Source organism: Rana temporaria, chromosome 2 (assembly GCF_905171775.1).
Source record: "Rana temporaria chromosome 2, aRanTem1.1, whole genome shotgun sequence".
Lineage (NCBI taxonomy): Eukaryota > Metazoa > Chordata > Amphibia > Anura > Ranidae > Rana > Rana temporaria.
Genome location: NC_053490.1, coordinates 255,759,681 through 255,777,612, shown reverse-complemented (window position 1 = coordinate 255,777,612; position 17,932 = coordinate 255,759,681). Strand labels below are relative to the sequence as shown.

The 17,932-nt window shown below is 44.1% G+C and overlaps 1 protein-coding gene across 1 annotated transcript in view; it reads left to right on the top strand.

Annotated features, from left to right (window-relative positions):
- Positions 1 to 17,932, top strand: part of LOC120926670 (multidrug and toxin extrusion protein 2-like) — a 90,203-nt gene that overhangs the window by 42,507 nt on the left and 29,764 nt on the right. Inside the window, exons 10-15 of the mRNA XM_040336793.1 lie at positions 5,320 to 5,387; positions 9,030 to 9,138; positions 12,402 to 12,477; positions 13,656 to 13,725; positions 13,809 to 13,941; positions 17,270 to 17,364. Coding sequence (XP_040192727.1) covers positions 5,320 to 5,387; positions 9,030 to 9,138; positions 12,402 to 12,477; positions 13,656 to 13,725; positions 13,809 to 13,941; positions 17,270 to 17,364 — 551 coding nt within the window. The remainder of the gene's footprint in view (positions 1 to 5,319; positions 5,388 to 9,029; positions 9,139 to 12,401; positions 12,478 to 13,655; positions 13,726 to 13,808; positions 13,942 to 17,269; positions 17,365 to 17,932) is intronic.

Here is a 17,932-nt window from a genome sequence, read left to right as displayed (position 1 = left end):
AGCCCAGACAGAAGTTCCAGGCATGTTGTAGACAGTCCGTCCCCTCCGCAGAGGGAAATGGGACTCTTGCCAGATATCTCTGGCACTTTGCGTTGGCTGGTGTCGCTGCTAGGTCTATATACGGCATGCCCCAGGTCTGGGTTATGAGGGAGAAGGCTTGATGGCTCAGAGTCCACTCGTTGTTGGAGATTAAATTTCTGCTTAGTGTGTCAGCTAGCAAGTTTTGGACTCCTGGGACATACATCGCCCTTAGGTCTGACAGATTCAATTGTGCCCATTCGAGAATTGGGCGGACCCCCTGCATCATGGAGCGACTTCTGGTACCTCCGTGCCTGTTGATATAGGCAAATGCCACTTGTTGTCTATCTTTAACAGGACTTCCTTCCCCTCTAGGAAGGGGCTGAAGGCCAAAAGAGCTTGGAACGCTGCTTTCATCTCCAAAATGTTTTATACAACATTCTGCGTCTCGAATGGCCAATGGCCCTGGACTGCGTGGTACTGGTAGTGTGCCCCCCCACCCCTCCATGCTGGCGTCCAATGTGACCACATCTTAGGAGGGGGGTAACTATGGGTATGCATCTCTTCAGATTGTGCAATCGCGTCCACCACCATACTGACTGTTTGACTTCCTTTGAGATCGTGATAGATTTGAGACATCGACACACCATTCCATTGCTTTAAGAACGATGTCTGAAGAGGTCTTGTGTTCCATTGGGACCATTAGAATGGTTGCTGACATCGACCCCAAGATGCTGAGGCACTCTCTGTCTGGGAGTGTGGTGGATAGAAGTAATCTCTACTTTTTGGATCAAGATGAGAATCTTCTTCTGAGGAAGTTCTATTGTGTTGATTCGGGTATCTAGTTCTGCTCCCAGGAAGATCATTCTCTGGGTTGGAGATTGCTCTTTCCCCAGTTTATCAACCACCTGAAATTCTGCAGAGTGGAAATCAGAATGCTTCGATGGAGTAAGAGAGATTCCTGGTTGTCCACAAGCAGGAGGATGTCGTCCAGATAGTGATGGACTCTCAACCCCTGCTCCCTTAGTAAGGCTATCACCGGCAACAAGACTTTGGGATTTCTACCACTCCCAGAACATTCACCAAATGGGAGACTTTAAAATTGGAAATGCTCATGGTCTACCGCAAAATGAAGAAACTTCTGAAATGCAGCGTGTATGGGGATGTGAAGATAAGCATCTTGTAAATCGACGAAAAGGATCCAGTCCCCTATATTTATAGCATTAAGAATTGACTGTAGGCTTTTTTTATCTTGAACGCCTCCACTAGGGTTTTCCGATTTTGGGATTTTTTAAGTCCAGGACAGGACACAGGTCCCCTGTCTTTTTCTTTACCAAGAATAGAGGGGAGTAGAACTCTTTTCCCCTTTGGGGTAATGGTACTTCCACTATCGCCTGCTTTTGAATTAGACCCTGAATGTGTTCTGTTAGTAACATTCTCTTTTTTTTCTTGGGATGCTGGTAATCTGGTTATACAGAATTCATCTCTCGGTGGCCACTTTTTAAACCTCCATTTGTGCCCGAACTGGACGGTAGCTACCATCCATGGGTCCTTTATTGTTTCCGCCCAGACCTGCTTGAATTTCTTGAGCCTGGCTCCTACTACAGCTGGTTGGGCGGAAGCACCTTCAAAAGGACTTCTGGTCCCCCATGGTAGGGGTTTTTGGTTTCTGGAACTTTTAAGAAGGATGACTGGGGGTTCTTCCAATTCCTCCTGTACTCCCTCCCGGGTCTGTAAGATTTTGCCTCACTGTATCTATCTGGAAGGTTTTGCCTGAAGGGAGGTGGCCTTTGCTGTTTTAGCCTTCTGTCTGAAGGGATAAGTCCCGACTTTCCGCTGGTAACTTTTGATGTGGCCGAATCCAGCTTCTCCCCGAAGAGGTTTGTACCACCGAATGAGATCTTACACCAGTTATGCCCTGTACACACGATCGGTTCGTCTGATGAAAATGGTCCGATGGACCGTTTTCATCGGACGAACCGATCGTGTGTGGGCCCCATCGTTTTTTTCCCCATCGGTGAAAAAAAATAGAACCTGTTTTAAAATTTTCTGATGGTTAAAAAAATGATGGTTAAAAAACTGATAGAAAAAAACGATCGTCTGTGGGGAAATCCATTGGTCAAAAATCCACGCATGCTCAGAATCAAGTCGACATGCTCGGAAGCATTGAACTTTATTTTTCTCTGCACGTCGTTGTGTTTTACATCACCGCGTTGGACACGATCAGATTTTTAACTGATGGTGTGTAGGCAAGACTGATGAAAGTCAGCTTCATCAGATATCTGATGAAAAAATCTATCGGTCCGTTTTCATCGGATGAACCGATCGTGTGTACGTGGCATTAGTCTTTGAGGAGGAATCCGCCGACCAGGGTTTCAGTCAAAGCGCCCTTCTGGCCATCACCGAATTTAGCATTGCTCTTGATGCGGACTTGATTATGTCTACAGAGACCTCTGCGACAAAATCGTCTCAAAGGCTAAGCTCCTGAAGAGCTGAAGGTACCTTTTCTTGCTTTACCCCCTCTGCCACCAACTTCTCAGCGCTGCAAGACCAACTCAAGATAGCTCTTCCCACTGCTACCAGCGCTACTGCTGGCCTACAGGTGCCGCCTTCAGACAGGTAGGTTCTCTTGAGATCCAGATCGATCTTCCTATCTAACACATCCTTGAACATTACCGCGTCTTCAATTGGAAGTGTTGCATGCCTAGCCAGGCGCATCAGAGAAGAGTCAACCACCGGAGGCGATACTAACGGTTTAACGTTGGGCTCCTTAAGTGGGTAGCTAGTCTATTGCTAAAACTGGTCTTTTTCTCTGGCTTTTGCCACTCGTCCTTGATTTAGATCTTCCAACTCGTCAATGAATAGGAAGGTCTCCGAAAAAATATCGGAAATGTCGGAAAAATATTTCTTCAATTTTTGTGGAGTTTTTTTTGTCTCCTCCCATTCTATTGCCTCCTTCACTTCACAAATGGTTCTATCAGCGAGAAATCGAAACCAGCGGAGACCTCCAAGTCATCGTTGTCAGATAAGGGGTCTGACTTTATTGATGTGGTGGGAGTAGTAGACGAAGTGCCCTATACAGGTTTGTATGTTTCAGAAACTAAGATTTGCAGGGACGAATCTCTAACCAACTCCCTTGTGTTTAACTCTCTCTCTTTAGTCACTTTGTCGAAGCATGTACGACAGGCTAGCTTGTCCGGAAGCGCTATGGCGCTGCAGATCCAGCAGGAATTCCCGGTTGGACGGGAACGCTGGGCAGGTGGAAAGTTCCTGCTCGCAGGAGACCTCCTGTGGTAGGAGTGACTATGTCATGAATAGGATTTTGAACGGCTCCTTCTGCGACTTGATCGGTTTCTTCTGCGGCCTGAGCAGGTTTTTCCGCGATCTGAGTGGCTTTGTGTGTGACTTGAGCGACTTCTCCTTGAGGGCTCTCTGCGTCTTGAATTTGACGATCCTGAAGACCTGATAGGGCTGTCCAATTTAGACAGCATTAGTGGCAGGCTCTCTTTTTCTATCTTCACTACTAATTATTTGTCCCCCCCCCTTCCCAATTAGGCTGGCGATGGTCTGCTGGGGCAGCAGCCTCCATGAGAGGTGACAGAATCCCACCTAGAATACATGGGGAAGTAAGCATGCAGTGCCAGAAAGCAGGGAAAATCCCAAGATTCTCCATAGAAGCTTACCTATAGAGGAGAGAGTGACACGAGCAGAGATTTATCAGTACCAGTACCAGGAAGCAGGCAGAGCAAAGACGCTGGTGAAAACGCGGTGGTGATGACGTCACGCTCGAGCATGCGCACTCGCGTGGCGAAAGACCCAGCACCATCTTAGAAACTGACAAACAAGGGACTTGGCGTATCACCGCTGTCCACGCATGCGCGGAAGTGCTCAGACATTCAGCGTCATGCTAGGGAGAACCTGTGGAACTACAGGGCTCAGGAGACCAAATTTTAAAAAGGCAGAGTGCACAAAAGGAAAACTGGAGGCGCTGCAAACAAGATAAACCTATTTAAGGTTTGTAAAGGTGCTGGCAAACATACCCCTGAGACCATCAAAGTGGGGTTCCTTCCATCTAGCTTTTAGTTTAGAGGCTGTACAGGTAAGGACTTCCATCCAGGAGAGGCTGAACCTGGCTGGGACGAAAGCGGTAAGGGGTGCTGTTCGGTCCTGACAGGTGAGGGGAAAAAAGGAGAATACTAGGGCGGGGGCCCTTTCTGGGTTTAATAGCTACGCAGTCCTATTGGGTTGTGGGGGCGGAGTCACAACCCAAAGGTGTATGCTGCCATGATGCAACAGGAAAGGGGGTATACAGGTGTGAGAGGTGAAGTGGTTAAACAGATTTTTTTTTTTTTTTTTATAAATCAACATATAATACAAGCTATCCAAACAACAATGGCGGGCCATAGAGTCACAGAAGGACTAAGGCAAGCCATAGATGGAGAACAATGATTCGAATCCCACCTGCGGATCTCACCAAGGATTGCAACGTTTCGAGGCCACGCAGGACCTCTTCGTCGGGCATTTCTTCATCACTTGCCTGACGAAGAGGTCCTGCGTGGCCTCGAAACGTTGCAATCCTTGTGATGTTTTCATTGCATTAAAACTTTTGGACGTTTTGTACGATCCGTGGTGTGCTGGCAAATATGTTCATATGGATACCAAGGCTGACTAAAAAGCTTTAATAATCTTTTGGGTAATAAAACAGTTTTTATACACATATATATTCTACTGAGTATTTAGCTGTTGGAGTTCATCTTTAAACGTTAAATATTACAGTATACATCTATGGGGACCCCATATAGGGTAGATGTTTATGGATGATGTAAGGTATAAATGAAAAAAGGTGATGAGCGCAAAAAATTAATAAATTAAACTAAACTAATTAGAGAGTGATAAATACCGTCTAAATATATAAATTAATAATAAAATATATAATGTACTAAAACAGTGATAAAGTGCTAAATACGTAATCAAGAATCAAATATACTGACAGCAAGTCAAAGAATTAGTTTAATTTTATTATTTTTTTTGCGCTCATCACCTTTTTTCATTTATACCTTACACAGCGAGTTGTTTTCACTATAGATTGAGCTGCATTCATTCACCTACACTTATTAGTTTATTTGTCCTATTCACTTTGACCAGCGCATAAGATCACTATCCATTCACCAATTTTATTGATGATGTGTTTTGTATATATTGCACAGTCCATTAAATGCTTAAATTTTTTGTGTAATTCTTTATACATAACTGTACTGCTTAAGCATATAACGAGTGTTATGTTTTATATTCAATCTGTAGGTGTTATAAGTGTTGTTGAACTGGGTGCTCAAGCTATAATGCTGGAACTGGCCACATCGGCTTATATGGTGAGTGTTCTTTATTGGTAACTTAAAAATAACTTTTTTCTAATGATCAAGCAATTTTCACCTCTGTCTTCAGTGCCTACCATTGGCACTGAAACTGAGAAACATATTGAGTTATTTTTTCATAAGTTGCCCAGTACCATTTAATTCACTTCAGTCTAGGTTCACACTAGTGCGATGGCAGACATTGCTTGTGATTCACACCGCATTGCTGGGCAGATCACATGCGATGTCTGTGCGATGCGATTTCAACCATACAAACTGGCTGAAATCGCATCACATTCGCACCAAACAAATGCAATGTGGCTCCCAAACAAAACTGATGTTCTTTTTTTTCCCACAAATAGAGATTTCTTTTGGTGGTATTTGATCACCTCTGTGGTTTTTATTTTTGTGTGCTATAAACAAAAATAGAGCGAAAATCTTGAAAAAAAAATCTATATTAACTTTTTGCTATAATAAATATCCCCAAAAAATCTATTAAAAAAATGAAATTTTTCCACAGTTTAGGCCGATACGTATTCTACATTTTTTTTGGTAAAATTGCAATAAGCATGTATTGATTGGTTTGCGCAAAAGTTATAGCGTCTACAACATAGGGGATAGTTTTATGGCATTTTTATTATTTATTTATTTATTTTTTACTAGTAATGGCGGCGACTTTATGGCAGACACATCCGACACTTTTAACACGTTTTTGGGACCATTGTCATTTTTACAGCGACCAGTGCTATAAATATTCACTGATTACTGTGAAAATGACACTAACAGTAAAGGGGTTAACCACTAGGTGGCGCTGAAGGGATTAAGTGTGTCCTAGGGAGTGCTTCTAACTGTTAGGGTGCGAGGCTACAAGTCACTGATCACTGTTCCCGATGAGAGGGAGCAGATGATCAGTGACAGTGTCACTAGGCGGAACGGGGAGATGCTTGTTTACACTTGCCTCTTTCCATTCTGCAGCTCTGTGACTCAATCATGGGACACCGGCGGTCATCGAATCCGCGGGCACGGTCACGGAGCTTGCGGCAGGGGCGCACACGCGCCCACATGGCGGGAATTTCAAAGTGACGTATTAAAACATTACTTTGCCCAGCCGTGCCATTCTGCCGATGTATATGTACAGGAGTCGGTCGGAAACCAGTTAACTTTACATTGACACCCCCAGCAGTTCACAGATCTCAGTGTGAACCACTGTGGGATGCTTGTGCGAATTCCTGGAACCCGCACTGGATTTTCAGGGTTTCTGCATCGCACCAGTGTGAACCCAGCCTCAAGGTTATTCTTTAACAGTTCACAGAAACTGAGCATTGCAAATATGAAGGCACAAAAAGGTAACGATGAAGAAAGTTTATAACATTTTTTTTTTATAAATCCTGACTGGAATGGAGTTGTAGGGCCTTTAGTGAGGGCCTTTAGTGACAGTGAGTGGAAAAAAGTATGCAATCCCCTGCTGATATTGTACGTTTGCCCACTGACAAAGAAATGATCAGTCTATAATTTTAATGGCAGGTTTATTTTAACAGTGAGACACAGAATAACAAAATAATCCAGAAAAACGCATTTTAATGAGTGAAATAAGTATTTGATCCCCTATCAATCAACAAGATTTCTGTCTCCCAGGTGTCTTCTATACAGGTTACGGGGTGAGATTAGGAGCACTCTCTTGAAGGGAGTTCTCCTAATCCCAGCTTGTTACCTATATAAAGGACACCTGTCCACAGAAGCAATCAATCAGATTCCAATCTCTCCACCATGGCCAAGACCAAAGAGCTGTCCAAGGATGTCAGGGACAAGATTGTGAACCTACACAAGGCTGGAATGGGCTACAAGACCAAGCAGCTTGGTGAGAGGGTGACAACAGTTGGTGTGATTATTCGCAAATGGAAGAAACACAAAATAACTGTCAAAATAACTGTCAATCTCCCTCGGTCTGGGGCTCCATGTAAGATCTCACCTCATGGAGTTTCAATGATCATAAGAACGGTGAGAATTCAGCCCAGAACTACACAGGAGAATCTTGTTCATGATCTCAAGGCAGCTGGGACCATAATCGCCAAGAAAACAATTTGTAACACAATACGCTGTGAAGGACTGAAATTCTGCATCGCCCGCACGATGTACAGGCCTGTCTGAAGTTTGCTAATGAACATCTCAATGGTTTATAGGAGAACTGGGTGAAAGTGTTGTGGTCAGAAGAGACCAAAATCAAGCTCTTTGGCATCAACTCAACTTTCCGTTGAGGAGGAGGAATGCTGCCTATGACCCCAAGAACACCATCCCCACCATAAAACATGGAGGTGGAAACATGCTTTGGGGGGTGGTTCTGCTAAGGGGACAGGACAACTTCACTGCATCAAAGGGACGATGGATTGGGCCACATGCCATCAAATCTTGGGTGAGAACCTCCTTACCTCCATCCACGACCCAATGCCATGGCATTGAAAATGGGTCATGGATGGATATTTCAGCATGACAATGACCCAGAGGATCTGCAAAGAGTGGACAAAATCCCTCCTGGGTGTGTGCAAACCTGGGGGCCAACTACAAGAACCATCTGACCTCTGTGATTTGCCAACAAGGGTTTTTCCACCAATTAGTAAGTCATATTTTGCTTGGAAATCAAGGGCCAGATTCACCAAAGAGATACGACGGTGTATCTCCTGATACGCCGTCGTATCTCTGTTTCTATCTATGCGACTGATTCATAGAATCAGTTCCGCATAGATATCCATAAGATCCGACAGGTAATTGTTTTACACTGTCGAATCTTAGGATGCATTACCGCGGCCGCCGCTCGGGGGAGTTTGCGTCGTAAACCAGCGTCGGGTATGCAAATTAGGAGTTACGGCGATCCACAACGGATTTTCGCGTTCGCTACGTCGCCGCTAGTCTAGTTTCCCGTCGCAAAGTTAGTCATTATTTGACCTGCCCTAACTTTACGTAGCAATCGTATTGCTGTATAAAGTATGGTCGTCGTTCCCGCGTCGAAATTTAAAATTTAACGTCGTTTGCATAACACGTCCGGAAGTACGCTACGCGCGTCGTCGTTAGAAAAAATGACGTCACGGCGCGCAAAGCACAACAGGAATTGCGCAACTGAGCATGCGCAGTAGGTCCGGCGCGGGAGCGCGCCTAATTTAAATGGCACACGCCCATTTGAATTGGCCCCGCCTTGCGCCGGAGGCCGCCGGCGTAGTTTTCATCGCAAATGCTTGGTGAATCAGGCACTTGCGATGAAAACTTGCGGCGGTGTAACGTATCTACGATACGTTACGCCGCCGCTCACCTACGTGAATCTGGCCCCAAATACTTATTTTACTCACTGAAATGCAACTCAGTTTATAACATTTGTATCATGTGATTTTTGGTTGATAATCTGTCACTATCATTTAAAATGCATATATGATAAAAAAAATTATAGACCCTTCATTTCTTTGTAAGTGGGAAAACTGAACAAAATCTGCAGGGGATCAAATAATTATTTTCCCCCACTGTATATATAGGTTATACATTTTTTTTAACTTGAAAAAGTGTTTGAAAACTGACCTGATAAGATTTAATGCCTCTGATAATGACCCTGATTACTGATCTAAGAAAATATCATCTAGTATTGTTACATGATTTTTTTATTTTATTTTTTTGCAGGTAGCAGTTGGATTATCTGTGGCAGCAAATGTCAGAATAGGGAATGCGTTAGGAGCTGGGAATGTGGAGCAAGCAAAAACCTCATGTAAAGTTGTCCTTGTATGCATAGGTAAGATAGATATTTACTGTTACAATAATGCATTTTATTCTTCCAGCAGCAGAAAACTTTATTTGTTCACAACTCTGTTTATTTAAAGGATACCCGCTGGTAAAGAAATATGTAGGCTACCATTGCTGCCATCTGCTGAGATTCCCAGACGCCTGCCTGTTATGCTGATCAGCTAGCTTAAGGGCATATTTAGTCATTGATCTGGAAAGAATTTGCAGATTAGAACATATATTGCTGCATGCTTTTTCCAAGTCTGTAACAGAAAGCAACTTGAGCTAACAAGTAATCTTGTGAGTTAATGTTCATTCTATTCAAGAAGCATTACAGCTTCTGTCAACCGATGCTAGGAAAGCAATTGCCAAAAGTCAGTTTGGAATTTATTGTATACCTGCCACTTTGACACATGTTGGTATGGGAAAATTTGTATGCAAAAACTAGATCACTGCCCTCTGCTGAACACTGATGGCAGCAGTCAAAGTTAAGAAGACTATCTTTTAACTCTGTTACTATTTGTAAGGGTATTAGGCAAGGCTGCCCGCTATCGCCTTTCATCTTTATACTTGCCCTCAAACTCACTCTATGTAATATTAGCAAACATCTGGACATTAAGGGGTTAACTACTACTAACACCAGTTGATGCAAAGTCACTTTTAACTCCGCTGAATGGCTGTCATTTATGCTACTTTGTTTTGAGATGGTGACTAGAGAGGCCCCCATTTTTGCAGAGTTGGGGGGACAAGTTGCAGGTAACGTTATGCCATAAAGCTTCGCTTGCCAGTTAATATTAACAAAGCTGTACCGATTCCTTTAGATCAGGGGTGCCCAACCAGTGCCCCGGGGACCCCATGTGGCCCGCGGAGCCCTTTGATGTGGCCAGCGGAGCCCTCTGATGTTTCCCGTGACCTCCTGCTCTGGGATGGAATAGAATACTGTTATTAAAGGTCAGTTTATTACTAAAATCCCAGTGTATATATGGGCATATCTGTTCTGCAGTGGTTACTGGGCTGCTTTCAAACTAACCCGCAGATGCAGAGCAGTTTACCTGCACTGAGCCATAGACTTCTGTTATTATCTGCGAGTTTGGTGAGCTTTCTGAAAGTGCACCAATCCTGCAGAATATAATAGAAGTCTATTGCAAAGTGCAGGAAAGCCAAAGTGACACTGTGTTGCAAACCGTAGCACATCAGTGTGAAAGCGGCCTTGGGCCCCTTTCACACGGACAGTCTGAACAATTGGACCCTCCATTCACCTCTAAGTAGTGGCAGACATAAACCGACTTGTGTCCTGCTTCCAATCCGATTCCCAAAAAAAAAAAAAAAAGTATAGTAGAGCAGACATGCCATCCACCCGCTCCGCTCATTGTGGCCTGCGACCGGTTACCAAAGTCGATTTAAGTGGCCCTCACGCTTCAAAAGGTTGGGCACCTCTGCCTTAGATACAGTATGACCAGCTATACTGCTGACATACACTGACCTATAATCAGGTTTTCATAATCAGGCAGGTTTTCAACATCTTAATACTTCTGTCTTTGGCAATTAACGTACCTTTTCATATTTCGAATGTAAAAGGTGTTTATATTTAGCATGTATATGTAAGTTAACAATGTAATTATTACTCTTGGTGATGCTCTTCCTAAATAATTTGGTAAAAAAACAACATATAGGGAACTTTCTGTGATACATTCCAGTGTAGTGCCAAATGGCAAAAAATTGCCTGGTCATGAAGGGGGTAAAATCTTCTAGAGCGGAAGTCAGGGCCATCTGTAACACAGGGCAAAAGGGGCAGCTGCCCAGGGTCCAGTCATTGTTGGGGGGCCCAAAGCAACTGCCCCCTGAGCCCGCCAGAGTTCAGCCACCCCTGACACTGGTCACATGCTGGCTGCTCGCTACTGTCATTTGTAAATACAGAATTGGAATTTATTGTATTCCTGGCACTTTGGCACATATTGGTATGGGAAAATGTGTATGCAAAAACTGGATCACTGCTTCTGTATTTACAAGTGATAGCGCTCCTCCCCTGGCAGGCACTCTGATCCCTCGGGTACACAAACCGATCTATGAGAGCATAGGAGAAAGGGGGCAGGGCATCTGCACAGGGGAAGCTGTCTCTGAAACCGGCAGGCTGCATGAACACCGGACAACCTGCTTGGAATAGCATTTGGGACAGAGGTAAACTCTGTACTGGAATCCGGGGGAGAGGCTGTGGGAGGAGAACCTGAAGTGGTTGGAGCAGTAGAGTTCGGTACTGTAATTGGGGGGGGGGGGGGGGGGGAGAATTGCACCACTGTGCTCTGTGCCTACCGCACCCCTACACTCTGCACCTACCTCACCCCTGCACTTTGCACCTACCTCACCCCTGCACTTTGCACCTACCTCACCCCTGCACTCTGCACCTACCTCACCTCTGCACCTACCTCACCCCGGCGCTCTGCACCTACCTCACCCCGGCGCTCTGCACCTACCTCACCCCGGCGCTCTGCACCTACCTCACCCCGGCGCTCTGCACCTACCTCACCCCGGCGCTCTGCACCTACCTCACCCCGGCGCTCTGCACCTACCTCACCCCGGCGCTCTGCACCTACCTCACCCCGGCACTCTGCACCTACCTCACCCCGGCACTCTGCACCTACCTCACCCCTGCACTCTGCACCTACCTCACCCCTGCACTCTGCACCTACCTCACTCTGCACCTAGCGCACACCTGCACTTAGCACACCCTTGAACCCTGCACTCTGTACATAGCGCACCCCTGAACCCTGCACTCCGTACATAGCGTACCCATGTACTAATTTTCCTTAGTATCATTGGGCTTCATATTTTACGTTTTACATTGTATTTAGTATTCAGTGACTATATTTATCATTGTGCTAATCTTGTTACTGCACTGAATGTGTAAGATAGGTGAGTGTTTATTTGCTTTCAGTATATAATGCTAAATGCAGGTGTGCTTCCTAGGAGAGGCAAATTCAGAATACACAGCCTACATGCAGTCTGATCATAGAGAAACTCGTGGTGGATCACTTTCAACCATAGAATGTATTTTCTTTTTGCTGTTTAGCTATTCTTCCCCTATACTGTATGTTAGTGTATCACATCCTACAGCATAGGTGAAGGGATATGAAGCCAGTGACGCACCCTCATAGAAAACTGTAAAGAGTGTAAAAAATGACTAGTGAAAGGAGGACACCTCTGTAGATTTAACTCTTGAAAATCCTAAGTGTGCTGGTACATTTTAACCCAAACTTTTTGTTTTCTTTCTCCTAGTGTTTTGCTCTTTAGTGTCTGGTAGTTTGCTGGCTGGACTGAAAGATGTAATTGCTTATATGTTTACCTCTGACAGGTGGGTAGAATAAATGTTATATTTACTGAATTCTTGATTATCCTTTTTTATATATAAAATCAAAGCCCAGGAAGAAACTAAAACAAAGGTATAATTACACAGAACTTCTGTTTCCTTTACTGTTTAGAGGACTCTAGCTTCAGTGGTCTTAGGCTCACTTCCCTCTTCTCAGAACATGGGTGTTCTGGTGCTGCACACAAAAAAGGTCCTATGCACCGCACATCACTGCAAGACCCTGTGGATATGTAAAATGACAGTTTGAGCCTGGGCTGAGGCTGTCATTTCACATATCCACAGGGTCTTGCAGTGATGTGCGGTGCATAGGACCTTCTTTGTCTGCTGTATCATTTGGAGCTGGGATGAGCTCTGTCCTTGCTAGCACTCCCAGCGGTAAACTACAGGAGAACACATGGCTGCGACCTTGAGCGGCAACCCCACTGTGTTGGCTATTCCTGTGCTGTTCATCCTGCCTCTATTCTAAGGCCAGTGAATCGCAAAAAGGCAGTACAGTATCCTTCCACTGGCCCTGCTCAGCACAATTTAACAACTGCTAAACCTCTATCAGTGATGGTGGCTGAATAGGTATGTGGCATGACCATGGTGAAGCTGTCCATGAGGGACCTGTGGAGTTAAACAGGAGGGGGGGGGTATGAGATGGAGCCTATGGGGAAGCTTGCAGATGATAAAAGGGGTCAAGAGGAGCCACAAGGGACTAAAAGGGACAAATGTGCAGCAATAGCTAGAAAAGAGAAAAGGCTGAACAGGGATGTAGAAGTGGAAAGGGGTGTAGGCATCGTTTGACTGCAAAAAGACCCTACCCGCTTCACATGGCACCCCCCCGGCCATTTAACTCTATCCCCTCATTTGTCATCTTTCCACAGCCACCACCCCCCTGCTCCACTCGACAGCCACTTAATACAAGCACCCCCACTTACAGTCTGTTCCTCCCTGGCCACCCCCTTTCCCCATTGCATTGCAGGCAGATATATGTGTGTTCCCTAGACATCATGTTACTCACAGTAAATCTAAAAAAATCAGCCAACTTGCCTCCAGTTGTGGTCATGGAATAAGACTAATCATATCCGTGTTGAGGCCTTTTATGCAGATATGTCTGTTCAGAACAGGTTCCATCCAAACCCTCTGGCTACTCTGCTCTAATTAATTTCCCTTTCTTTTAGAGAGATTGTAACACTGGTTTCCAATCTTATGCTCATCTTTGTTCCATTTCACCTGTGTGATGCTATAGCTGTAAGTACTATAATATCTATTCTCAAATATATGTAATGGCCCATCATTGACTCTCATGATTCACAACCAGTGTTTACTTATAGGGTACCTGTGCTGGTATACTTCGAGGAACTGGAAAGCAAAAGATTGGCGCTATTACGAATGCTGTTGGGTTTTACCTTGTAGGTTTACCCATTGGAATAACACTGATGTTTGCAGCAAAACTTGGAGTAATGGGTATGAACAATAGATATGAAAGTACAGTATACAGTGATTAAAGCTAATCTCTGGGATAAGCAAATATTGTCTTACTTGAAACTTGATGCACTTTGTGTATTTCCTTCAGATATGTGCAGTAAACCAAATCAAAGCTTTGCCTCTGTGTTCCTATAATAAAGACCAATCCCTATTGCTATCCTTTTTGTGTAGAATAACTGGTCCCACCACTTGTAGTTATTTGCAGGCAGACTCTATGTGCAGCAAGTGATGATATCACTGATACTTTTATTTGGAAATATACAGTATCTCACCAAAGTGAGTACACCCCTCACATTTTTGTAAATATTTTATTATATTTTTTAATGTGACAACTGAACAAATGACCCTTTGCTACAATGTAAAGTAGTGAGTGTACAGCTTGTATAACAATGTAAATTTTCTGTCCCCTCAAAATAACTCAAAACACAGCCATTAATGTCTAAACTGCTGGCGACAAAAGTGAGTACACCTCTAAGTGAGAATGTCTACGTTGGGCCCAAAGTGTCAATATTTTGTGTGGCCACCTTTTATTTTCCAGCACTGCCTTAACCCTCTTGGGCATGGAGTTCACCAGAGCTTTACAGGTTGCCACTGGAGTCCTCTTCCACTCCTCCATGATGACATTATGGAGCTGGTGGATATTGGAGACCTTGCGCTACTCCACATTCCGTTTGAAGATGCCCCACAGATGATCAATAGGGTTTAGCAGTGCCAATCCTGACCTTCCTGGGGCCCTAAGCAAAATGACACAATAAAGTTGAGAAGGGGGGTGGGGGCTGCCGAAAATGATGGGGGTGCTGACTTCTTACCTCTTCTTCTCCCATGCAGCCAGCGAGTTGAGAAGCGGGGTGAGGGGCCGAAAATGACTTCTCACCAGGCGGGGCCTCTAGTAATTTGGGGGGGCCCTCCGCTGCTTTGCGGGGCCCTAAGCGGCTTGCATAGTGAGCCTATAGGGCAGATCGGCCCTGGGGTTTAGGTCTGGAGACATGCTTGGCCAGTCCATTACCTTTACCATTAGCTTCTGTAGCAAGGCAGTGGTAGTCTTGGAGGTGTGTTTGGGGTCGTTATCTTGGAATACTGCCCTGCGGCCCAGTCTCCGAAGGGAGGGGAACATGCTCTGCTTCACTATGTCACAGTACATTTCGGCATTCATGGTTCCCTCAATGAACTGTAGCTCCCCATTACCGGCAGCACTCATGCAGCCCCAGACCATGACACTCCCAACCATGATGAGTGAGTGAGTGAAAAACTTATATAGCGCAACACATGCGAACTGAATCGCCTCTGGGCGATGATGGATGACTTTAGGCAAGACACACTTGTCTTTGTACTCCTCACCTGGTTGCCGTCACACATGATTGACACCATCTGAACCGAATAAGTTTATCTTGGTCTCATCAGACCACAGGACATGGTTCTAGTAATCTGCTTGTCTTTAGCAAACTGTTTGCGGGCTTTCTTGTGCATCATCTTTAGAAGAGGCTTCCTTCTGGGACGACAGCCATGCAGACCAATTTCATGCAGTGTGTGGCGTATGGTCTGAGCACTGATTGGCTGACCCACCACCCCTTCAACCTCTTCAGCAATGCTGGCAGCACTCATATGTCTATTTTCCAAAGATAACCTCTGGATATGACACTAAGCATGTGCACTCAACTTCGAGGCTTGTTCTGAGTGGAACCTGTCCTGTTAAACAACTGTATGGCCTTGGCCTTGGCCATGTGCTGCAGCTCAGTTTCAGGGTCTTGGCAATCTTCTTATAGCGTAGGCCATCTTTATGTAGAGCAACAATTTTTTTTTTCAGATCCTCAGAGTTTTTTGCCATGAGGGGCATGTTGAACTTCCAGTGACCAGAATTAGCGATAAAACAAAATTTAACACACCAGCTCTCAATTCACACTTGAGACCTTGTAACACTAATGAGTCACATGACACATGGGAGGTTAAATGGCTAATTGGGCCCAATTTGGACATTTTCACTTAAAGGTGTACTCACTTTTGTTGCCAGCGGTTTAGACATTAATGGCTGTGTGTTGAGTTATTTTGAGGGAACAGCAAATTTACACATAACATATTTACAAAAATGTGAAGGGTCTATTCACTTTTGTGAGATACTGTATGTTGTTTGGTACATACAAAGTGGATTTATATCCTCTGTGGCTAAGAAATATACTTAAATGTTTTGGACCACGGTTCAGTTTTAACAAAAAAAAACAGGCTAGGGCTGTATATTCTGACCACACAGTGTAAACCTTGACAAGTAAATGTTTTCTGACAGCTGACTAGTAGCCATATTCTGTAAAGAACAGAAAGGTGTTAAAGAGTTCTTAGTAGATTGACCGCTCTTTACAGGTGTGTGCTCCATCCGCCTTAATTTTGGATTTAGGAGAAGAGGGGGTTAGAGCTGTCGGGTCAGGATTTCTATGCACTGTAAAAAAAAAATTCTATGGCCCATTCATGCCTTCCTGTATTTAACGCACCATTTGGTGCTTTTTTTGTGCATTTAAATATGTTAAATTAAGGCATCTAATTCACTAAGAATTGAGAGTTAACGAGCCAGTAGTTTTGTATGCACTATTTTTGGCAGTGCAGCACACCAAACACAACCGTGCATTCATATCATGTGTTGTGGTGCTCTGTAGATTGTTTGCATTGTTTTTGTTTACTGCAAATGTGCGTTGGGGTGCCATTCAAAATTATTTGCAACCCACATATACCATGTGTTTACTGTGTATTGTGTTAACATGCATTACAATGCAGGGATTTTAGTGCAAAGTAATGAATACAAAGAGGTGTGAATGGATCCTTAATGTTGTCCATGTCCCCATAGAAAAGTTTTCACTTCTCTTCTGTTTAGAGTGACACTTGTCAGCTGGACAGGAGAAGAGAGGATGCAGAGAGCAGTTACATTTTGAAAGGGGTGCTAAACATTCCACACTGTACAGTACTAAACAATGTAGTGTTATTGCAACATGTGTCTCCATTAGAGCATGTACTTCCTGTTTTCTGTGACCTCCATCTAAAAGACAGGAAGTAGGGGATTTTTCCTTGCGTTTATTTCTCTCTGACACCCATAAAATATACAGAAAGGGGTAAGAAATCTCTGAATGGGAACACAAAACAATATCAAAGTTCTATGCAAATCTAAAAATAAATTTTAGGCTGGAATCGAGCTTTAAGAATTGCTCTCCAATGCTATCCAGGTGACTGTGGTCAATTCCAATAGAATATTTCAAGGCTTCATTTTCAGTGAAATTACACTTTACAGTCTCAAAAATCTTAGTTGATACTATTTTAATTTGTGTAGGTCTGTGGATTGGAATGATCTTCCCTGTCTTTATGCAAGCTTCCTTTTTTGTGGTCTACGTTCTACGTATGAACTGGGATAAAGTGAGTCAGGAGGTATGTATATTCTTGCATCCTATTGGTTAAAAACAAAAAAATACACACATTGATCAGCCATAACTTTATCACCATGCACCTAATATTAAGTCGAAGGACCCCCCTTTACTGCTGATTCAGCCGTGACCCGTTGAGGCATAGATACCACTAGACCTCTAAAGGTATGCTGTGGTATCTGACACCAAGCTGTCAGTAGCAAATCTTTTTAAAGTGGTAGACCACTGTCCCAGATACATTTTCCCCATTTAAATCAGTAATGGGCACTGCACACATTTCTGTGTATGAATCAATTATAACCTGCTCTGTTTGCTTGTAACCTTCTGTTTTCATTTTCATGACATCACTGGTATTCATATTTCGCCTGATTCACGTCATGCTCATTGTGCCATCACTCCATGCTTATAAAAGCATCTTCTCTCAGCAGCACTGCTCCGAGATCCTGCAAGGTTACAGGGCTATTCATAAGTTCCTAAAGCGCCCCATGTGACTTGCAGCTTTACAGGGAGTGTAGACATTAGCACATTCCATGGCACACAGGAGCAAGGAGATCAGCTGCATAATGTAGATT